General features: G+C 39.1%; 1 protein-coding gene across 5 annotated transcripts in view; it reads right to left on the bottom strand.

Annotated features, from left to right (window-relative positions):
* Nucleotides 1–24,950, bottom strand: part of si:ch211-196i2.1 (collagen alpha-1(I) chain) — a 122,493-nt gene that overhangs the window by 89,304 nt on the left and 8,239 nt on the right. For 3 of the 5 annotated variants that reach the window (XM_041073206.2, XM_055513561.1, XM_041073204.2), the window contains exons 2-6: nt 10,004–10,148; nt 9,627–9,785; nt 7,215–7,407; nt 4,992–5,126; nt 4,564–4,617 (exon numbers count right to left, since the gene is read on the bottom strand). In XM_041073206.2, coding sequence (XP_040929140.1) covers nt 4,564–4,617; nt 4,992–5,126; nt 7,215–7,407; nt 9,627–9,785; nt 10,004–10,148 — 686 coding nt within the window. Of the gene's footprint in view, nt 1–4,563; nt 4,618–4,991; nt 5,127–7,214; nt 7,408–8,370; nt 8,853–9,626; nt 9,786–10,003; nt 10,149–24,950 lie in introns of those variants that run through there. The other 2 variants (XM_041073205.2, XM_055513560.1) reach the window with 2 other exon arrangements.

The following is a 24,950-nucleotide window of genomic DNA, read 5'->3' as shown; positions in this document are numbered from 1 at the left end:
AATGAGTCTAGAGTTGTAGATTGTTCTTCATTTAGCTTTGGCAGTTCTAGTTTATTCAGAAAAGCCTCTATGGCTGAGGTGGGTGGATCTATTTGGGACGTATATAACTCTTGGTAAAAGTTTTTAAAGGTATCATTTATTTCATGGGGATCACGAGTAATGTTGCCTTCCTTATTAGTTATTGAATGGATGATTTGTTTCTCTTTATTATTTTTTAATTGGTTAGCTAGAAATTTACCACATTTATTAGCATGGTCAAAGTTCTCCCAGCGTAATTGGTCTATCTGAAACTGAGTTTTGCAATCAATTATATTATTTAATTTCAGCTTTAGATTCTTTAGGTCTTCTAGGACATCATTGGTTGGAGAGGCTGCATATTTAATCTCTAGAGATTTTATTTTTTGTTCTAATTCTAATTCAAGTAACATGTCCTTTTTTTTCTTGTGTGATGAATATGAAATAATTCTACCGCGCATAACTGCCTTCCCAGTCTCCCAAAGAACACAGGGTGAGATTTCCGGTGTATCGTTTTCTATAAAGGTTTTCCATTCTCTCCTGACATAACTGATGAAGTCTTGATCATTGAGTAAGGATGTATTAAACCTCCAATTCCTGGTTGATGGTGTGGCTGTCTTAATCAACGAAATGGACATTGGTGCATGATCACTGATTGTGATAGAGTGAATATTGGTGTCAGAGACATCTTGTAAGACTGAGTTATTTACTAAAATATAATCTATACGGGAGTGAGAGTGGTGAACTGGTGAGAAAAAGGTATATTCCCTGGATGTAGGATGAAGAGAACGCCATGTGTCACAGAGACCAAAGTCATCCATGTACTGTTTTAAGGTCTGTACTGATTGCCAGTTCCTGTTGCTCACAGCTTTGCTTAGCCTGTCCAACTCTGGGTTAAATACTAAATTAAAGTCCCCTCCTACTATAAGTTTGGAACCAGAGTGAGCAGACAGTGATGTGAAGAAGCTGTGAAAGAAAGAGGGGTCGTCAGCATTAGGGCCATACACATTAGCTATGCAATATTCAATGTTTCCTATCAAGATATTAATGATTATATATCTCCCTTCTGGATCTACAATGGTATCGTTATGCGTAAAGTTAATCTTTTTATTTATCAGGATGGCGACCCCTCTTTGTTTAGAATTGTAACCGGCTAAGTAAGCATGTGGGAACTCTGCTGATGCCAGAGTGTAATTTATAATTTTGGGAATATGAGTTTCCTGTAGTAAAACAATGTCTGCTTGTAGGGTTTTCAAATGGTTAAATATTTTAAATCGTTTCTCCTTCTTATTGATTCCACGTACATTCCAAGTGATAATCTTCAGTGGTGTCATATCTTACCTGACTGCTGTGGATCACTAGTCTTGTGTGTATGTAGTGTGACAGACTTTAGGTGTGTGGCTAACCTTAAGTACCTGTGTATTCTGAGTTGTGTGTTATCTATGTATGTGCACGTGTTTCCCCTGTGCAGTAGATGTTTGTGTGTGGCTGCTGGAGGGCTACATAGCTGGCTGACTACGTGGAAGAAGAATAGAGAAAAGAAGGATGTAGACAGTGTGGAGTGAAAGTAGGTGAAGGAAAAAGAGTAAAGGGAAGGAAAATTAAAGTGAAAGGAAAGTGAGTGATTACGTATGGTGAGCGCTTTGCAAAGTGAGTGAGTGAGTGACATTAGAATGACAGTAAACATTTACATGAAACATCTGCGAGAGAACGAGTTTGAATACTGGATGTAAAGTTATAACACATAGTTGCATTGCATCTATTATTTTTTTTAACAAACCTTATACATTAAACCATTGTTGCTTCCCGGTCCCGGTAGAGCTCTCCGTTGACGTACAGTTTGTTGACGCTGATGACAGCCCTGCAGCCTTCTGCCATGAACCTCTTACGGATGGGGAACAGTCGGCGGCGGCGGTCGAGGATCTCCTTGGGGAACTGGTCGTTGACGCTGTAGTCGGTTCCCTTCAGCTGTCTGCCCCGGCTCTTAACCAGTTCCTTCTGCTTAAAGTCATGAAACTTGGCAACGATGGGTCGAGGGCGCTGGCCATCCGGTCGTCTTCCTCCAAGTCTATGCGAACGGTGGAACGCCATCTTGTCGACAACTTGCGCTGGAATCTTCATCTGTTGTTTAATGAAGTTTTTAATTGTGGTTTCAGTGTTTTTCTCTGCCTGTTCTGGAATCCCCGAGAACACCAGGTTGTCCCTCATGCTGCGGGCCTGCAGATCGATGATGCCTTCTTTTATTTTTTTATTTTCGGCCGCTAGCTGAGCCACATCCTCCGTCAGGGACTGCACCGTTCCTTTCAGGGCCTCGTTCTCGGTGGCGAGAGAAATCACCTGCTGCTGGCTAAATTCCAGGGAGTCGCGGAGGGCCATAAACTCTTTGTGGAGGAGTTCCACTAGCGCCAGACGTGCGTCGAAGCTTGATATTTTTTTCTCGATTGACTCCACGATGTCCGTGATGTTTTTATCCGCCGAGCTAGCTCCAGGTGACTCAGGTGAGTCAGGCGGACGGGAACGCTTGTTGGGAGCCGTCTCCTTTTTCCCCATTACCAGACAGCACTCGAAGCACTCGTCGATATACTCGAAACTTTCTTCGGTGTTATCCAGAATGGTAGGGTGGTTGATTATTTTCCGTAAAATAAGGTAGTTATTTATTTAAATTGGCGGATAGTTTGTCGCGCTGTTGTTTACTACCGGTGTCGCGCCGCCTTGTTGAATTTCTCGTGCTGTTCTCGCAGAGTCTCGCGTTCTCTCACAGCATCGCGTCTCTCTTCCTCTGTGTCCTCTCTGAATATGTTAGTTTAAATGAGTCGACTCCAATGAGTCACATCAACTATCATGTCCCTCGAAGTACAGGTAGAGGTGGAGGAGTAGCAGCAATTTATAACTCAACTCTCCTAAACGTAAACATAGTTATAACTTAAGCACACTTATTAATTTGTTAAGCACATACATGTCATCCAAGGCCTTTCAAAACAAAAGCATCAATCTATATCTTTAGCCTTAATAGCACTATTCTTGCTTTTGAATAGTTAATTGTGTTTAGTTGATGAGACTATTACAAAATTTAGGTATTAGCCACACATACCTAAGGCACCACTAAAAGCACCAATCAAGATCTTTAGCTAAAAATAGCAATATTTCCACTTGCAACTAGTTTATCATGACTAATTAATAAGACTATTTTACTGTTTAGCAATTACCTGCACATGCTTTCTCCATATCCTTTCAAAATAAAAGCACTAATCCAAATGTAAAACTTTAACCTATTTAGCAACATTTCTGGAGTTGACTGATTAAATGTGACTACAAATTTATAGTTTAGTAATTACGCAGACACACAATCCAAATCCTTTCAAAATATTTTGATTCAGATTAGATTCAACATTATTGTCAATACCTGTATACCTGTATACCTAAGTACAATGCAACGAAATGCAATAAAAAAGCACCAATCAAAATCTTAGCTTCAATTGCACTATTTCTGCTTCTGACTGGTTAATTATGACTAATTAATAGACTAATTTACTGTTCAGCAATTATCTGCAGATGCTTCCTTTAAAGCTACAACATTTCTGAATTTATAATTCAGCTACTTCTACTGCAGCTATTTTCAGCTATAATAAATAAATATTCAAATTGAAACAACTCCTAATTCTCTTCAGATAAATTTATCTATGCTTTAAATGCTTCAGCTACTTTCAACTACTGTACACTACCGTTCAGAAGTTTGGGGTTACTTAGAAATGTCCTTATTTTGGAAAGAAAGGCACTTTTTTTTCAATGAACGATTCAGAAATACAGTGTTTACATCACTAACGTGGTAAATGACTATTCTAGCTGCAAATGTCTGATTTTTGCTGCAATATTTACTTAGGTGTATAGAGGCCCATTTCCAGCAACTGTCACTGCAGTGTAGTAATGGTACAATGTGTCTGCTCATTGCATCAGAAGGCCCAGATTACCAGATTACCTCAACAAATTAACATCCAGAATGCCAAAGGCCTGCAATGCTGTAATTGCTGCAAATGGAGGATTCTTTGTCGAGAGGAAAGTTTAAGATTAAAAAAAAAAAAAAATTCAAATACAAATCATTATTTTTTACCTTTTCAATGTGACTATATTTTCTATTCATTTTACAACTCATGCTGGTAAATAAAAGTGTGACTTTTAATGGAAAACACAAAATTGTCTGGGTGACCCCAAACTTTTCAACGGGAGTGTATGTTTTAAATGTTTCAGCTAGTTTCAGCAATTCTTCATCAATACATTCAGCATGGAAGCATTCACTGTGCATTTTCCTTAGTAGACAATGGAAATTATAGCGCCTATGAAACCAGACCAGTGGTTTACTATCCATAGCTGGATATTATCATTATGATGTAAGTGGTCAGATATCAGGCACCCGCTAACCAAGGGTCTGAAACACAGCTATTAATTATTAATTATTAAAATACATGTATTGTTAACACCAAACAAACAAAAAAAATTTCAGTACAGCCCTGAAAGTTTTCTGTAGTTTGGAGTTGAAAATATTATACTCACAGTTCTGTCGAACCTTAAAAATGAATCATCCTCAGGATCCACATGTAGGTTATCCTGGTTGTTTGAGGACATCAGGAAAATTTGAAATTTAAAAAATGCAAATATATGTAGTTCAAGAGAGACATAATTGTTAAATTCATCAGACTGGATCAAAAACCACAAAAAAGTTTTGTTTTTGCTTTATATTATTGGATTTACCAGATTGATCGGATTGTAACATGCTTCACAGTATATAACAAGTTATGCTGTCAAAGTAAAAACTGCTAGAGTCAGAGTGTCTGGGCTTTAGGCTTTAAATGATGTCTAGCTTTATCTAAAAAACCTCATCAACATGTCAGGGCCTTGTTTACATAGGGAGGAGAACAATAAAAGATTCTAGAAGTGAGAATTAAGTTTATTTTCCCCGATCCCACTGCATCTTTTCTCACCTCCAAGGCGTTGTTGGTACGGGGAGTACGAGGGGGCTTTGGGGCTGTCTCACCACAGCACGTCGAGTAGTGGCTGCAGTGTTGTCGGGCGGCATCTGGGTTGTTTAACAGGAAGGTCAGCTGTCGGATAAAGCCCTGCCAGATACAAAGCAATGCAGTCTAATGAACTTATGTCCTGCTATTGACCTACTCCTCATCCTAAGACACAGACTTTATTGCAGTTCAAATATTTCACTGCAGCTTTCAGGTACCAGTGACTCTGATATCAAGAAAGTATGAGCAATCAAAAGCACTGCATGGGCAGACAAAAACCCAGCCTGTGTTTACAGTATAAGGATCTGTCTGTGTGGGTGAGAGTATGTTCAGTATTACAGACAGAAATGAGTTGCAAGCACGTATCACACTCATACTGTAATAACCACAAAAACAGTAGGGCCCAAATAAAAAAAAAAACAGTACACAGTAGATTCCCTTTCATTTACTGTAGAAAAACAATTACACTGACACAGACACAAATGAATGTAGAAAAACCACCTAAATAAGACCCAACCTGTAAAACCAAGTACATTACTGGACAATCAGTCATAGCACTTAAAAGGTTTAGTGTCTATTTTTTGGCTTCTTGAAACAAATTCTCATCATCTAACTGCATAGTGGTGCCTGTCTTACAAATAGGTTAACTTTTTGTTTCTCTTTATAATTGCAGCTTCAAATCATTTTCAAATAAATTTCACAAACACGTTATTTTTAATACACAAATTATTTTATGATTACGTTTTTTTAATGTTAATAATAATAATAATAATATTTAAAAATAATTAATAAATAATAACTATATTGTTACCGGTACAAATCTTATACCCGTTACAGTGCAATAACCCTGCAATGACCTCATACCCACTCCAACTGTACTGTACTGCTTTGTACTGTGCCAACACAAACTGTTCTGTAGCTGTATTCTCGCTTATCTGTACTGCTGTTGTGAGAAGTAATTTCCCCACTGTGGGACTATTAAAGGTTTTCTTATCTTCTTATCTTATCTTAATATTATTTGATAATGTAACTTATATCACCAATTCATATTCATTGTCTTTTAAAAAACTCAATTTGAGGATCCTGCCTGATTGTTACTTACATCCACAAAGGGTTTCAGATCACTTTCATGATTTTATATATGAAATATAAGTATAAAAAGCAACTTAATCATGACCCAAGACAGAGACAATTATTTCAAAGACTTGCTGCGCAATAATGAATGGTGTAAATATGAGAAATTAATTGTAATGATTGATTATTAATAGGTTAATATTTTATACTGCTTTAGTCTTTCAAACCAAACTACGATCAGACTGATGACAATGGCAGTAACACTAACAACAAAGCTTCACAGAAACCTTTCTGAATTGATCTCTAAACTGCAACTGTTATTATTGTAATAAGGCAAGCTATTTCTTTACCATTTGTCTGTGTAATTGTAGGTGTCACTGTATCTGAGGCCTTGACATTATTGCACACATAGTTCTGACCCAACCTATGTAAAACATTATTAAAGCGGTGTTATTATATTGAATGCAAATAATCATAAAATGATAGGAAAAAGGAAAATTGTTTTTGCCCTAGATCCATAGCTGCTATGATTCCTGCTGGCTCATACTGTAGCAACAGCTACAGATAAAGGAGCTATAACTCCTCTGGATCACCTGATGTTTGTTTTGAGAGACTTAACAGTTAAATTGAGTCAGTTAAAATGGTCCAACACGTTTAATCATGAATCATTCATCATTCATCACAGTGTTTGACTGTGGTGCCTAAACAAAACAAAAACAATAACAAAACTAAAAGGTTAGTCAAACTACATTACAGTATTTCATGCATTGATAGTAAACATCTCTATTGCTCTAGTACTGTATATACTGAGGGTAAAAAACATATAGTATGCTGTTACTGCTAACAACAACAACAGTCCTTTTTAAGTGCTACAGCTGTAGGTTAAGTAGTTTGAGTAAAATAAAATAAAGAATAGTCTTTGGGATAACTCAAAAGGGAGCTAAAGATACTGAACCAATTTTTATCAGCCCTCTGTAATAAAGGCTAAAGCTATGGTTAGAGAAGAATAAAGTGTTCTCTGTTTTGTTTTTATTTATATATTTTTTTTTAAATTGAACACAAAAAATGAAACAAGAATGTTGCAATAACATATGACACTGGGTGAAAGTCACTTACTTCTAAGGGAGTTTCAAAGCCCTCGATAATGCCTCCAAAAATAAGCAGCCCATTGGTGTTGATCCCCATGCCATGATAGTCCCAGTCAACGTACTCCAGCAGAGAGCAGTCAACATACAGTGCCAGCTGCTTGGCAGACACACTGAGAGACACATGGTGCCACTTTCCATCAGACAGGCCGCTGACTGAGAACCTATGACACATGAGTTTTAATTATGTACTGTAATAACACATCTTTGGTTTATTGGCTTTGAGAATAATGTCTACATTATCCAGAACATAACGTCAAAGCATCAATCAAAAAAGCACAAATCTCTGTAAAGTTAAAAAGTATATATATACTGTATATATACATATATATATGCACATATACATATGTATATGTATATATATATAACATTTTTCTGTATCTGCTGTATGTATGTATGTATGTATATATATATATATATATATATATATATATATATATATATATATATATATATATACAGCAGATACAGAAAAATATTACCACTGCAATACAGTTATATTATAAATATTAGGGCTAACAACTGACTTTTTCCTTTTTGCTGCTTAATGTTCTACTGTTCTGTTCTTCTGTTACTAGTTACAAAGCCAACATTTGAAAGGTTTAGATTTTTCTATAGATTTTTTCCCTAAACATGCATTAATTGGATCCAAACACTGATTCTTATCAAGATTCTACATCAGTCCATCTGCAGAAAGATGTGGGCAAAAACAAGTGTGTGTTTATATTTTTGTTCAGTATATAAATATATACATAAATATACACATATAGAAAAACACATGCATATATGTGCAGTATGTGTATGGGGTGCCAAATGTAAAAGTAGCACCTATAACTAGTTTTCTCACATTTAACTAAATGACACAACATGTTTTCTCACATTTAGTTAAATGTGCAAAAGTCTAAATGTAAATGTTAAATATAAATGTAAATGTTAAATATAAATGTAAATGTTAAATGTTAAATATAAATGTTAAATATAAATGTTAAATGTTAAATGTAAATGTTAAATGTAAATGTTAAATGTTAAATGTTAAATGTAAATGTTAAATGTTAAATGTAAATGTTAAATGTTTGCCGAGTGTAAAACTGAATATTCATGAATGGGCAAGTAGACTCCATCCCTACCCTCAAACAGCGCTGGTCTAAGATCAGTGACGCGGACTCAAACACGTCAAACAGTACGCATAGCTCCGCCCACATCTGACTCTGGATCGGTGCACGAAAATACTGGAGAGAAGCCTGAAGTCGAAGCCATCATGGCCGCCAGCTCCGACTCCCTCCCGTTGGCGGAGATTGAACGGGCTGTAACGGCAGGTGTGCAGGCTGAGGCTCCGCTTCAAACTACTGTTCTGTCGTAAACACCATTAATGGGGAGTTAAGTAGGTTTAAAAGGAATATTTCTGTGGCGCTGGTGGAGAATTAGTTGGCTAACTATACTAGCTAGCCGAAGTTACGTCCAGGCTAAAAACAAAAGTTTCCAGATCAGATGTGGGCGGGGTTTGCGCGCACTGTTTGAGGTGATTGAGTTCGCGTCTCTGATCTGAGACCAGCGCTGTTTGAGGGTAGGGGTAGAGTCTACTTGCCCATTCATGAATATTCAGTTTTACACTGGGCAAACATTTAACATTTACATTTAACATTTAACATTTACATTTAACATTTACATTTAACATTTAGCATTTAACATTTACATTTAACATTTAACATTTACATTTACATTTAACATTTACATTTAACATTTACATTTAACATTTAACATTTACATTTAACATTTAACTAAATGTGAGAAAACATGTTGTGTCATTTAGTTAAATGTGAGAAAACTAGTTATAGGTGCTACTTTTACATTTGGCACCCCATATATGTGTGTGTATATACGCATACACATACATATATTTGTTGGATTTGCTGAACTTTAGTTGCGTATGTTTTAAACTTAAGCTTTTTAAAGTGCCTTGAGATAACATTTGTTGTGAATTAGTGCTATAGAAATACAACTGAATTATGAATTTATGGACATGGTTTGAAGGGCTCTAGAATTTAAAGCGCTAACAGACACAGCTTTACCATACTGTATATAAAGAACAAGGCCAAAACCAAAATCAACCAGAGCCAAAAGTACAAGATCATAAATTAATGTTGTAACCATCTTGTGATATCTGGATTTTTTGGATAATGGGTAACACACAAAAGTCAAAAGCATGTACAGTACTTGTTGTGAGTGTCACCGTTCTTCGTTGCACAACTATACAAATATATTCAATAGCCCATGCATAAATCTGACAAAAAGGGCTTATTACGAACATATACTGTACACATAATGCTAAATGAATGAATGAATTCATTTGGGTCACCAAAAGAAACAAACAAAAAAATCTCACTCATAATGTTGTTGCTGTGTTCCTATGAAAATGACTGCATGAGCACTGATTCGCAGTTGCATCATGAGGTGGTTGTTAGGGCTGAGCATGGTGAAAACACTGTGTTCTTGTCTCTGAGGACTCCGCAGCTGCACCAATAAACTGAACTCATGTAGAAACCTAAACATAAACAAAGACACATAACATTTAGCAGTGGAACAGAATAGCTAATTGAGCACAATGAATACCACCAGGCCTTCTTAAATTAGTTATGTCTGAGTGCAGGAACTTTTGTTTATAAAAACCCCTAAAAGGCAAATGTTGGTTTTCTAACATTCAAAATAAACTAAATAACATTTGAGTAGAAAAGATAATGAAGAACTAAGACAAAACTGTACCCATCGGTGAAGAGCTGTCGCAGGGAAAGAGCCAAGGTGGAGTACTGTCCCACCTGCAGAACTGGACACTTATCCTCCACAATCATGGAGGCATTACTGCTGTTTACCACCTGAAGAGAAATCTCCTGAAGAATGTTTACTTCATCTGTAGTGAGACAGTAAAAAAAGTATGAAAAAATTACAGTAATATATTCAAACACCTTCTGTTGGTATAGTGTTGAAAGCTACCGTAATATCTGGACTATAAAGGTTTGTTTAGGTTGAGACCAAGTAAAAACACCTGGGAGTGTACTTGGACAGTAAACTGGACTGGAAAAAGCACTCTTCAGCTGTGTACAAGGAGGCTTAGAGCAGGATGTACTTTCTGAGGAGGCTCAGATCCTTTAACATCTGCAGCACCATGCTGAGGATGTTCTATGAGTCTGTGGTGGCCAATGTTTTACGCTGTGGTCTGTGGGGCAGCAGCATGAATGTAGCAGACAGTAACAGATTGGACAAACTGATCAGGAGGGCTGGTTCTGTTCTGGGGGTGGAGCTGGACCCCCTACATGCTGTAGCTGAGAGGAGGATAGAGAGCCAACACCTCCCATCCCCTACACTGTGCTGGCTGGACAGAGGAGCACCTTCAGCCAGAGGCTGATCAGTAATAGGTGCTCCCCAGAACGCCTGTACAATTCCTCATCTCTCTGTAAGGGTTGATCTTAATCCGCGCAAAACAATGTATAATAAAACTAGTAATTAGATGTGAGTGTGTGTACATGTGTTAGCATTCTTATTTTTAATCTCCTGAGGGAAGAGCAGAAAGAAGAGCTGAAAGTTGCTGCAAGATAAAACACAGCTGAAGGTAGCTGCAGAAGAAGCTAAAGAAATTGAATTTCTGTAATGGAAAAATTTTGCCTTTGTGCTATTTCTTATCCGACACGGTCATGTGCTGGTTAGGTGCAATACTGAACTGAACATTCTTACACAAAGAACTAATCTCTTTTGCGTACAAGTCTAAACATCTGATGTTCCATTTGACTGACTAATAATTTGTGATATATGTTTGTCTTTTACACCCGGACTGTGTCTCCATTCTATCTGACTCCCCACCAGACCCAAGACTGTTAAAGCCAATGCATCTTGTCTTGGAAGCTCGGTGTTCCTTCCAAAACAACGGTGTTCCTTCCTTTGGATAAAAAGACATGATGATGCAGAAGTGAGAATGTAAACATTCTCACTCACGGCAAGATAAGGTGGCACAAACAATTCCATTGCTGCAGAGAGACATTCCACCAGAGCCAGAGAAAGGGGTTAAAAGACAGAAGCAACTTGAGGATCGTGGGCTCTTTGCATCACACCTTCGTGGTGTGTGCACGGATCTCCCCAGCTGGTTTTTGGTTTGTTGATGTGCACGATCAACATCCATGCTTTTTATTTGCTTTCCCCATTATTTTTATTTTCTTTATTATTTCAATAAATCGCACAAAAGGACAACTCCCTCATCTGCCTCTTTATGGGAAATTTCCACCACAATTTCAAATTGAGGAAATCTACTACATTTAAAGACTATCTTTAAACGTAGAACGGGAGGCAGAGCCTTTAGCTACCAAGCTCCCAGTTCAGGTTCAAGAAGCTGACATGCTCTCCTTTTAAGACCAGGCTTAAAACTTTACTTTTTGATAAGGTTTATACAGTAGTTAGAGATGGTTCAGGTCACTGGTAATGATTGTTACTCACAGGAACCATCTCTTACAGTAGTTACTGTATGCTGCAATACACATGCTTTGTTTCAATCTATTCATCATTGTTCCATGTTTAGCTAACCTTGTCTCTTTCTCTCCATTAGTTGTTGTTCTCTCTTTCTTTTTCTCCTACGCTGTCCTCACCTACATATCAGACTCAGAGCTTGTGTCTGTGATGGGCAGTTACGGATCTAGCCATCCTGTCTGTTTCCAGTCTCTGGTCCAACCATCCTGCCTGTGTCCTGTTGTTACTTGTTGTTGTTGTTCCTTTCTCTCTGTCTATCCTCTCACTCCAACCGGTCGAGGCACATGGCTGCCCACATTTAGCCTGGTTCTTCTTCCTCGTTAGAGAGGGAGTTTTTCCTCTCCACTGTTGCTGTCAAATGAAATGCTTGCTGTATGTGGGATTTGTTGAGTTTAGTTGTGTGAGGTCTTAAACCTTACTGTGTAAAGTGCCTTGAGATAACTTTGTTGTGATTTGGTGCTATATAAATAAAATTGAATTGAATTGAATTGAATTGAATTGAATTGAATTGAATTGAATTGAATTGAATTGAATTGAATTGAATTGAATTGAATTGAATTGAATTGAATTGAAGTCGCTGCCACAACCTTTAACTCCAAATATGATTTGACAAAAAAACAACAACAAAAAAGGTGTTGTCAAACATTCTCTGATAGAAATTACTCTGACTACACTGAAGAATGATTACATAACGATTCAACAGATGGGAGTAATTTCAAACCAGAAATGCTTTACATAAAACAAAAGCCCAACCCTGGAGGATGCGGCGCATCGCATGAGTGAAAAACCTCAAATTTTTTGTCATTTTACACGAATAATGTTACATTAAACATGAACGCAGTGACACCAGACAGAGAGGCTTTTTGTTCTGGTCTCTAAACTGTATGGTCTCCTATATTCAAATGTTTGACCTGAAACAAAACTCTGTTGAATGTATTTAATTCTGTTGGCTAATATAGAATAGAAGGCACCAAAGCACTCACACATCATGAGCCAGGAACAGAGAATGGCGTATCAGAATAAAGCTAGCCTACTCTTCCTCTATTTTGGTAACCATCAGCAATTGTCACTCTTGGCTGATGCCCAACTCTGAACCGATTCACAGCAGGCAGAGCAACCAGATACCAGGCTCTGCCTTAGACCATGGCGTGAAAACAAATATATGAAAACACAATTTATGTGTTTAATGAAGAATGTATACACGTTCACTCCAGCTGTGACAGGCAGCATCACCAACACAACACTTGAGCACTACTGTAGATGTTAGACTTCATTTTTTTGAAGATGGATGTTTATACCAAGACCAAGCACTGTAAAGAACCCTATGGGTGACAAAAAAGACTGCTCCCAGTAAGCCATGACGAACTGCTATAACTCAGAATAGCTCAAATAAAGTACATTTAGCAAGCACTAGGCCGGTGGGCAGAGGTAAGACCAGCTGTAGAGGAACTCACCTGAAAACCTGGAATGCTCTGCCTGTCTGAGCTATTACTACAGTTTTTGTTAATGACATTAACAAAAAACACAACATTAACAAAAACACAATAACATTACAGTATTAATTGGTTGCTTTGATGCAGCCGTCCAATGAAACAACACATTTTCTTTCAGCGTAACAGTTCACACACAGGTCTAAACAGCTGCTCCAGTGCCAAATTGACATGCTTTGCTTCCAAAAGGCTCTAACTGTGTCAAAACATTGGAAATATGCAGCAAAAACTAATTTTGCCTTCAAACAATACAACTTGCAACCAAGTATATGAACACGTCGAATCAGTCATATCACAGTGGACAGAAAAATACAAAATATTGATCTCAGTGTGAATCAGTGCTTCATTGATTGTCATTGGAGCCTTTTGCTATTTGTTGTCTTTTAGTTTATGTCAAATTTACCTTTTATGCAAAGAATTAGATCCAGATAAAGAAATGTTTTGATTTAATAAATCCATGACATTCATTTTACAAACTGTGTCAGAAAACTGAAATATTGTAAATATTAGAGAAAATACATCAAACTACATTCAAACCTATTGGAGAATAAAACACAGCCACTACTGATACTCAGTCTCTGCTTTAGACCTCCATTCATGCGAGTAAAGAACAACGCAGAGCTGGCACCATTTTTAAAGGCCTAAAGACTGATAGAAAATTTAAGATTTTTGTGGAGGAGTGTCAAACAGGCGCTATAGTGAGTTCAAACTGGTCTCCAATAGTTAGGAACAGATGGTTTCTCCTCGGTCACTGTAAGGTGAATAAATCATGCCTTTGTGCTTCTCTTATCCAACACAGTGTGACTGGTTAGGTTCAATACTGAAAATTCTTACACAAACAACTAATCTCTTGTGCCCTTTAATACGTAAAATTTAGACATCTGATATTCTGTCTGACTGAATAATAGTTTATGATCTGTCTTCTACACCCTGGTCTCTGGCTCCCTCCTATCTGACCCATAAAACCTGAGTGCATCTAGTCTTTGAAGCTTAGTGTTCCTTCCTCTCTGATAACAAGACACTTGTGATGCGGGAGTAAGAATCTAAACATCCTCGAGATAAGGTGGCACAAACAATTTGATCGGTCCAGAGAGACATTCCACCCGGGGCCAGGGAAAGGGGCAGAAATGACTTGAGGACCATTGGATCATTGCATCGTGCCTCCGTGGTGTATGCACTGATCTCCCCAGCTGGTTTTTGGTTTGTTGATGTGCACGATCAACATCCATGTTATTGATTTGCTTTCCCATTATTTTTATTTTCCTTTATTTTTTATAATAAATCACACAGAAGACAACTCGCTTGTTTATGTGAAATTTCCACTACAGTCACCAAAGCTAAGACAATGGAATTTGGACTGTTTGAATGACGTCACTGTTAACTGTCTTGAAAATGTGTCAATCCAATGAGAACGGCTTTACACATTGCTACATGTGTGTGATGCACTGCTGTAATAGTGATGATCAAAAAAGGTGGAACATAGTTATGCAAAACAGGTCAAAGCGACCAAAAAAAAAACTGTAACATTGATGACAACCATCTTTGACCGACACAACTACAGTAAAAGCTTCTTAGCACAGGTCAGGTAGTTGAATGTTAAACAGCACAGCTGCTACATGCTGGGATAAAGTTGAACATTCACATTACAAATACAGTACTAGTGAAATGTGTAAGAATTGGGCATCATTGTACTGTACATGTGCACTGCATTGTTTCATAGATTTAGATTAAAATTAACAATAATTTTAAATGATACAGTTTTTGAGAACTCTGCAATTCAGAACCTAGTAAACTAATAAATACTGTATACTATACAATGTAAACCTTATACTGTAAGCCATAGATGCAATAATTAAAATAATGATTTTAAAAACAAGGTTAAAAAACAAACCATAATTTTATTCACTTTCATATTACTCTAATAGGCTGAGACAGACCAAAAGAGCTTGACTACTGCACTAGTCCATGGTCTGGTAAAGGAGGCTGCCCAAATAGGCCAAAAATTAAAGACTTCCACCTGCTGTGGTGGAAAAAGAGGGGGGATTCAGCAGACCAGATACTGTAAGTAGCAAAGGAGAATGGAAACCTTGAGCAATAGAAGGATATATAAGAGTGTGGTTCTCGTTTCAATTTGTCCATCATCAGCATGTCTTTGAGTGCTGAGTAAACTAAGGTACGGTATAACAGAACAGCAAATAGTGAAATGGTCGCAGGCGCAGCACCATGATGTAAATACCATCTGTCAGAATTGAGGACAGGCTATTTAAAGGTAGAAGAGCCAATGTTAATTCAAATAGGTGTTCCTTACAGACAACTCAGTAAGCTTCACTAGTGTAGCGTTTAGCACTGGTTCTTTAGAGCAAGAAGAATTCTTAAGTGCTTATCTGTGTGATAGATAAATACATATGCAATCAGGTAGGTGTAATCTACACAGGATCCCACAGTTTGCCTAATGCCCAAATTACACCTGAGGGAGAGTCCAGCACCCTTTATGCTTCAGATGATAACTGTGTGTAAAAATACTCTTTTCAACTGGTTTCACAGATGGAAAAAAGCTCCAGAGAACAGATGTGGAAAAGCAGGAAATATGAGCACTCAAAAATGTGTGACTATAGTGTCAACAGGGATATGCTTTGGAGGAATGACCTCAGAAAGGTGCAGATAAACAGCCCTTATGGGAAAAAATGTTTCTTCCTTATTCTATGATATAGGACTTGTGTTCTGCAATTAATATCTTATGTTTTGTCTTACTTCTGTTTTATGTATTTGACATTTCACCTAGATTGTTCTATGGTTGTCTCTGCCGGATAGACTCTGGACTCTAGCTCCTAAACCCAAGGATGGGGAGTTGTGTCTCTCTGTCTGTTGAGACTTAGTGCTCCTTCCTCTCTGATAGTCAGACGCCAGTGATGCAGGTGTGAGAATGTAAACATATTTGCACACACACGGCGACAGGGAAGAGATGGTGGATGTAATTTGATTGGGTTACACAGACATTCCACCCAGAGGGGTTAAAAGGCGAAGACAACTTGAGGATTGTGTGATCTTTGCATTATACCTCTGTGGTGTATGTTTTGATCTCCCCAGCTGGCGCTTGATTTGCCTTTCTCATTATCTTTTATTTTTCTCTGTTATTACAATAAATTTCACAAAAAACAACTCTCTCATCTGCCTTCATTGCAAATTTCCACAACACAGCCAACAGGGATTTGGACATACATTCATTAAAGTGCACTTTAATATGCTTTCTAACTATGGAACTCCAAATCGTTCATTAAATTAGTCAATAGGACAATAGGAAAAATACCTAAATAAATGAGAGACAAATATGTAAACCATCCATCCACCCATTTTCCAAACCGCTGAAATCCCATATGCTGGGTGGCGGGGGTGCTGGAGCCCATCCCAGCCGGCTATGGGCGAGAGGCGGGGTACACCCGGGACGGGTCGTCAGTCGCAGGGCATGTAAACCATGAAATTACAAAATAATCAAACATTTTCCAAATTAATTTTATTATACAAATTACAGTCGTAGCACTTAAAAGTGTTAGCCTTTATCAGCTTAATCAGCATTTTATTTTCAGCGCAGTTTCACCTTGTTTTGACTGCGTTGGAGCGTTTGTTACATCTTTTTGGCCTATAGGTGGCGATCAGCCCCCACACTGGCCCCTATGACGCCTTACTAAGGCCTTGTTATATAGGCCCACAATCACAGTCTTGACTCGTCAGTTTTTTTGTTCCGGGTTCGAATCTGGAAGCAGAAGTTGTAATTATTGAACAATCCGCGTTGTTATCTCATTTTTATATTTTGGCCTACAAGATAATAACAAATGACTAGGGCTGGATGTCTGTATTATTTAGCAGATGATTGTACTATTTAGTATAGTAGTATTTCCAAGTTATGGCAGTTCAAAACCAAAATAAGCAGCTGTACTGTATGCTTAGACAGACTGACTGCATGCTCCCATGTACAGCGTTTGATTTTATTATTGATACGATGATATTATTCCTGCGGGAGAATCAGATGTCGCAAATAAATCTAAGCAACTCTGGATTTTGCCGACTTTGAAAGCTCCAGTAAATAAATAAGTTTACGAAGTGTCCACAGTCTGTGGCGTTCTCATGTGCTCTGGAAGAGCATTCCACAGACTAGGTGCAGTTGAGCGAACTGTCCGATCTCCTCTTGAGATTTGTTTTCAGCTATATAAGTGTAAAACAGTCCTTATTACTCGTGCAGAATCAAGATATGCAGAACAAACAACTTGCTGCACTAATGATTTAGAGATCTGCTGACACTTTGCGTTCATACCATAGAGAGAGTTTAATACAATTTATATATTTTTATTATATAATATCCTCTAAAAGTTAGCAGTGGTAGTCTGCCAGACTTGTGTGAAATACCATAAGAAGAGCGTTTAAAAAAAGTGAAGTGAAAGGTTTTGGCGTCTAACAGCCTACATAGGCGCAGCTGATCACGCTGCCCGATCTCCCATGGAGCTTTTTTGGAGCTAAAGTATTTCACACCTATTGACCGACTGGTGACAATATGTTAACATGTCTCTGTGCCAATACAGAGTAGCGGGTAAGGATGTGAAGTTTGCTTTAGCGAGTGAACCAACATCAGACGCCGTGTTTACGGCTCAGAGCGAGTTCCAAATCCACTGTGTTGCCTGTGTAATAAAAGGTTGTTTTTCTGCAGATATTGTGATTAATGTCATTCCAGGTAAAATGTTGGAGCTTCCGTTTAAAGAACATTGGCCATATCTTACTGGTTTAACTGTTCTCACACACACCTTAAAATTGGTCAAAGTGGTTTATGCTGCAGAGCAGAAGGAGTTCTTTTCATTTTCATCCAGTATAACTTTTAACATCTCTTCTCCTAATGTGACTGGGCAGCAGGGCGACACGGTCCAAGTACGTTCTAACCGTTTAATTTCCCCACCAGAGTAAAAGCTGGGAAAACGAGAAAACGACTTGTTTTCTCATTCCGTTTTTTCCCTCAAAACGGGTAACGGCTTCAAATCCAATTCCGGGTTTCATTTAGGAATTCGGTTGCAACATCCATTTGATGTAGATTATTTTGGACAGCAATGGACAACAATGTACGAATTTAGGTGAAAATATTTCATCACAGTCAACATCATAAATATTTCATCACAGTCAACATCATAAATCTGTGAGTATCCCTTAGCCACAAGTCTGCACTTGTGTCGTTCCAGTCGTCCATCACTGTGATGCTTTGACTTTGAAGACTCATTTTGATCCAAATGTTTTTTTATAGTTTGGTAAGTCCACTATGTCCAATGTGTCATTTTCCCACAGTGACTCGCATTCCAAATCAGCTGCTTCCTGCCATTGCTCTGGAGAGCAGCTTCAGCGACAGACTAATCCACCCTCGCTATGTGAAGGAGAGATTCCACATTAACTCATCCACTGCATCAGTGGTTACCTAATAATCTCCTATGTACAATATTTGTGCTAACTGTTCTGTCACTGTATTCTCTAAATCTGTACTTGCTGTTTTTCTTATCTTATCCTACTGTATCTTATTCTATCTTATCTTATCTTTGCATTAGGACTCATTACTGCTTCACTCAATGTGGTTGGATCATTGACACAGCAAACATTGGCAAAATGATCAAAAGTTACTACAGCAGCAAACTCATCATATCTAAATATCTTTGGTGCTTTTCGGATCCTGCTGCTTTTTCTTGGAGCTTTAATGACAGTAACTTGATCAAAGCTTCATCCAAGCTTATAAGAGCAGCCTGTATTGTATGTAGGCTGCAGTTGCTACAACCTCTGCCCAGTACATATTTGGCAGCTTAGAATGAGACAGCATACATCTAGCTGCTTCAATTAATGTCCTGTTTTTTCGCTCTTCAACACCATTTTGCTGAGGTGCGTGAGGTACAGTCATCTAATAGTGGATACCTTGAGCCTTTAGGTATACTTAAAATTCAATGGATAAAGGGTTAATTCTGTAAGGGAGCGGTATTGCTGAGAGAGTACGAAATTCTATGACACCAAAACGAGAATTTAACAGGGGCGCGCAATTGGTACTAAAACATTAGCTCCCCAATATTAACACAGATAAATATATAATACTTTCCTAACCTCGCGAAATAATCAATTAACCTACCACTCCGGATAACACAGAAAAAGATTTTGAGTCACTAAATGGATAGTGTCACCAAAACTAACATTGAGTCGGTGTGTTCGTTCGCCAAAACAATGTCGGACTCCGTACTCTTCTCTGGACCCCTCCCCAATGTGACCAGCGATGACATGTATAGCCGGCTGTCATCGCTCCACCGCTGGTTGTCTAGGTGGTGTCCTGCAAACGATGTGGGCTTTGTGGCTAATTGGAGCACTTTTTGGGGAAAACCTGGGCTGATTAGAAGAGATGGCGTCCATCCCACGTTGAACGAAGCCTTTCTGCTCTCTAGTAACATGGTCATGTTGCTTAGTCTCCCCACTCCGTGACAACTCAGAGTGGAGCCCAGGACGCAGAGTCGCAGTCTTACACGCCTCTCTGCAGGTTCTCTACAGCCGCCACCCACTCTTAGTCTTAGTTATCGCATAGAGACTGTGTCTGCTCCCCGACCACCTAAACTATACAAGTGACACACAAATCAGAGAGATGTGACTTACCAGAATAAACATCAAAACAGTTCCTCTTACAGAACAAAGTAACAGTAAGTTAATAAAGTGTGGTTTATTGAATATCAGATCTCTCTCATCTAAATCCTTGTCAATAAATGACTTGATAAGTGACAGTCACATAGATCTGTTCTGTCTCACTGAAACCTGGCTGCAGCAGGATAAATATGTTACTTTAAATGAGTCGACTCCAAAGAGTCACATCAACTATCATGTTCCAAGAAGTACAGGTAGAGGTGGAGGAGTAGCAGCCATTTATAAATCAGATTTATTAATTACTCCTAAACCTAAACATAGTTATAACTTATTTGAGAGCCTCACTCTGAGCCTTTCTCACCCAGACTCTAAAACTCAGAAGCCAGTTGTGTTTTGTATTGTTTACTGAAGTAAAGTTCTTAACTGAATTCTCTGAATTCTTATCTGACCTAGTTCTTAGCACAGATAAAGTCATTGTATTGGGAGACTTTAACATTCATGTAGATGTTGACAGCAACTGTCTCAGCACTGCTTTTAAGTCCTTAATAGACACTATTTACACAGCAGGTAAATTGACCCACTCATCGTTTTAACCATACCCTCGATCTTGTCCTGACATATGGGGTTGAAATTGATAATTTAATAGTTCTTCCCCAAAACCCTCTGTTATCTGACCATGTCTTATTAACTTTTGAATTTAGCACAATTGACCTTACAATAGCAGAAAAGAAATGTTACTATAGCAGATGTTTATCTGACAACGCTGTTGCCAGATTCAAGCAGATGATTCCATCATCTTTTGCCTCAATGTCTTGTAGATACACAGAAAACAGTCACCTTAATCCTTATGAACAGTTTAACTGTCTTGTAGATGATGCTGCAGCTTCTCTACGTACAATGTTAGACACAGTGGCTCCTCTGAAGAAGAAGACAGTGAATCAGAGGAGGTTAGCTCCGTGGTATAACTCAGAGATCCGCAGCCTAAAGCAAAGGACTAGACAACTAGAAAGACAGTGGCGTTCCAACAAAATAAATGTAAACTGCATTGCATGGAAGGACAGTCTAATGAAATATAAAAAAGCACTTAGTGCTGCTAGAAAAACATATTATTCCTCCCTAATTGAGGAAAACAAAAACAACCCCAGGTTTCTTTTCAGCACTGTAGCTATGACAAAGAGTCATAGCTGTGTTGAGTCTACTATCCCCTTAAATCTCAGCAGCAATGACTTTATGAACTACTACTAATAAAATTATCAACATTAGAAAAAAACATTCAGCAGCGACTTCTTCCAAACGACAGAAAGCACTGTCTAGATCCATTAACTTTAAATACTCCAAATCCTCTGTCTTACCTAGACAGCTTCTTCTCCATAACTCATATGGAGTTAACCTCAATAATCAACTCTTCCAAGTCGTCCACTTGTCTTTTAGATCCAATCCCAACCAGATTACTCAAAGAGGTTCTACCTTTAATCAGCTCGTCCATATTAAATCAAATCAATCAATCTTTACAATCTTTACATAGCACAGAAACAGCTCTGGTTAGAGCCACTAATGATCTTCTATTAGCTTCGGACAATGGTCTAGTTTCCGTCCTTGTCCTGTTAGATCTTAGTGCTGCATTTGATACAATTGATCATAACATTCTATTACAGACACTAGAACATAGAATCGGGATTAAAGGAACAGCATTGGGATGGTTTAAATCCTATTTGTTGAACAGATTCCAGTTTGTTCATGTTAATGAGGAATTCTCCACATGCACAAGGATTAGCTATGGAGTACCACAGGGTTCAACCTGGTGTTCTTTGGGAATTCAGAACAGGCGGAGGAAAACGCAGAAACCATCGTTAAAAAAACTTCTTAACACAAAAGATAAAGCTTCTAGCTGATGTGGATAAAATCAGGTTTAATCAGACGTCCAGCACAGATGACTCATCATTGTATATACTGTATGGGATGAGATTTAAAAAAAAATTATAACACCACCATGACACCTAGAAAATTCATTTCATATACTCTATGTTAGCTCCTCCAATTGTCAACTGAAGTTTGTTATCTAGTCTATGATTCCCAAATACCATGAATTTTTTTTTTTTAAATTCAGGGATAGTATATTACTATCACATAATTTCTTCATCTTCTTAAGTTCTTGTGAAACCAGTCCAGAAAGTTGTTGCCAAAACAGTAAGTAGTGGCATCACTAAATAAAACTAATATATCAGAGGTGGACTTGCCCATCACCCAGGCTGAGGTCACCAAGGTAGTTTGTAAGCTCCTCAGTGGCAGGGCAGTGTGGGTGCATGATCCGTTCTAAGTACCTCAAGTCTCTGGATGTTGTGGAGCTGTCTTGGGTGACATGCCTCTGCAACATCACGTGGACGAAGGAGACAGTTTCTCTGGACTGGACAACCAGGGTGGTTGTCCCTCTTCACAAAAAGGGGGACAGGAGCGTGTGTTCCAATTATAGGGGGATCACACTTCTCAGCCTCCATGGGAAAGTCCATGCCAGGCTACTGGAGAGGAGAATTTGGCCTATAGTCGAACCTCGGATACAGGAGGAACAATGTGTTTTTCGGCCTGATCGTGGGATGCTGGACCAGCTTTATACCCTCAGCAGGGTACTTGAGGGTTTGTGGGCGTTTGCACAACCAGTGTACATGTGTTTTGTGGACTTGGAGAAGGCATTCGACCGTGTCCCTTGCGACATCCTGTTGGGGGTGCTCCGGGAGTATGGAGTCCAAGGCTCTTTGCTAAGGGCTGTTTAGTCTCTGTACAACCGGAGCAGGAGCTTGGTTTGCATTGCCGGCAGTAAGTCAGACCTGTTCCTGGTGCACGTTGGACTTCAGCAGGGTTGCCCTGTGTCACTGGTTCTGTTTAATATTTTTATGAACAGAATTTCTAGGTGCAGCCAGGGGGCGGAGGGGCTCTGGTTTGGGGACCACAGGATAGCATGTTGTCATGTTGACTTCACTGGGCCAGGACCTTCAGCGTGTGCTGGTGCGGTTTGCAGCTGAGTGTAAATCAGTTCCTCCAAATCTGAGGCAATGGTTCTCGACCGGAAAAAGGTGGTTTGCTCTCTCCAGGTTGGAGGAGAGTTCAAGTATCTTGGGGTCTTGTTCACGAGTGAGGGAAGAAAGGAGTGTGAGATTGATGGCGGATCAGTGCGGCCTCTGCAGTAATGCGGTTGGTGTACCGGTCCATCGTGGTGAAGAGGGAGCTGAGCCAAAGGGCAAAGCTCTCAATTTACCGGTCAATCTACGTTTCTACCCTCACCTATGGTCATGAGCTTTGGGTCATGACCAAAAGGGCACGGATACAAACGGCCAAAATTAGCTTCCTCCGTAGGGTGGCTGGGATCTTCCTTAGAGATAAGGTGAGGAGCTCTGTCACCCGGGAGGAGCTCGGAGTAGAGTCACTGCTCCTCCACATCGATAGGTGCCAGTTCAGGTGGCTTGGGCATCTGGTTCGGATGCCTGCTGGACGACTCCCTGGGGAGGTGTTCTGGGCATGTCCCACCGGTGACCCAAGGAACACCGAGGACAAACTGGAGAAACTATGTCTCTCGGCTGGCCTGGGAATGCCTTGGGGTCCCACTGAAAGAGCTGGAGGAAGTGTCGGGGGAGAGGGAAGTCTGGAACTCTCTGCTCAGACTGCCCCCGCAACCCGGCCCCAGATAAGCGGATGAAAATTAATGGATGGATGGATGGATGGATGATGTATACCTGTTGGAAGGTGAATGTTGGGGTTTTATGTGTACTGTATAGTGGTCCAGAAGTTCCAGAACGTTCTGGTCTCTCACAATTGAAGGGGGCGGGGCCAGGCCCATTAAGAAGAGTGGCCAAACTCCATTGTTGGGGAGAGTAGTTTGGACAGAAAGCGAGTAAGTCGGACAGAGAGAAAGATTGTTGATGAGAGAAGAGACATTATTTCTTGAGCGGTTTTGGGTTTTGATTGCCACCTTTAAAGGAGACATATCATACTTTTCATTCTAAAAAATATTAGACTTTAATGTCTCAGTAAGGTCTCTGTAAATTTTCATCCCATAAAACCCTTTAGATCGTCCACACTGCCCCTGTCGATGTGTGGTTTTCGCTCCCCATCAGCAAACGCTGTGTTTTCTGGGCGTGTCGCAAGCGAAGCTGCTCACCACACCTCTGTGTGGAAGCACATACCTTTTATGTTGTTGTTTTTTTTTTTTTAATTGGCTCCATGGATACGAGCCACCGCGCGGTTACGATACAATAGGTGGCAGTAGTGCGACATTGAGAACGCAATCCACCGCAATCCTCCACAGAAGAAGACGACCCACTACAGGACTGCACGACATTAGCCAGCTGGTTCGTAGCGTAGTAGAACCATACGTTTACGATCCCGAATCTGACCCTGAAGCTAAGGAGGAAGGTGTTGAAGTCGCCACATTTCGGCTGATGCAAGATGTGTCTCATTGGTAATGTCGCATTTATTTCAATTTAATTGATTTATGTAATTTGCAAAGCGACTAGCGGTTGCTAATGCGTATGCTAAATGGCCTATGCAGCTTGAATATTCACAACACGACTTACCTGGAAAACTCTTGTTAATAGATAACACTACTAGCTCACGTTATACAAATAAGTAAGTTTGAGAGCATAGCTGAAATAATATAAATACATTTTACATTTACACATTTCACTCTTTTGTCTTACTTGTTCTGCTGCTCTGACATAATTTTATTTAAAAAATGTGCATTAATATTTAGAGCAATCACTGCATGACCTCCCTGGGAACAAAAAGCATTGGTTAAAATTATATATTGACCTAACGTATTTTTACTGCTTTTAATTATGTTTTTTGTCATTCTTGATAAATCTGACAGTAATATGTCTCTGTATCTGAAGTTGTTACAGGTATCTAGTCTACAGAGGCTAGTGAGCTGGTGCTGAGGATTCCTGGGGACGAAGAATCTGAGGTGCCATCTCCTCATGCTTGGGTTGTAGATGAAGGCAGAGTTTCCTGATGGATAAAACACTAAAACACTCATTGTATGATGGATGTAGACCACCTGTGGAATAACTCCTTTACCATTT

Source organism: Betta splendens, chromosome 12, assembly GCF_900634795.4.
Source record: "Betta splendens chromosome 12, fBetSpl5.4, whole genome shotgun sequence".
Taxonomy (NCBI): Eukaryota; Metazoa; Chordata; class Actinopteri; order Anabantiformes; family Osphronemidae; genus Betta; species Betta splendens.
Note: the sequence above shows the minus strand (reverse complement) of the source record. Positions and strands in the feature narration are given on the sequence as shown.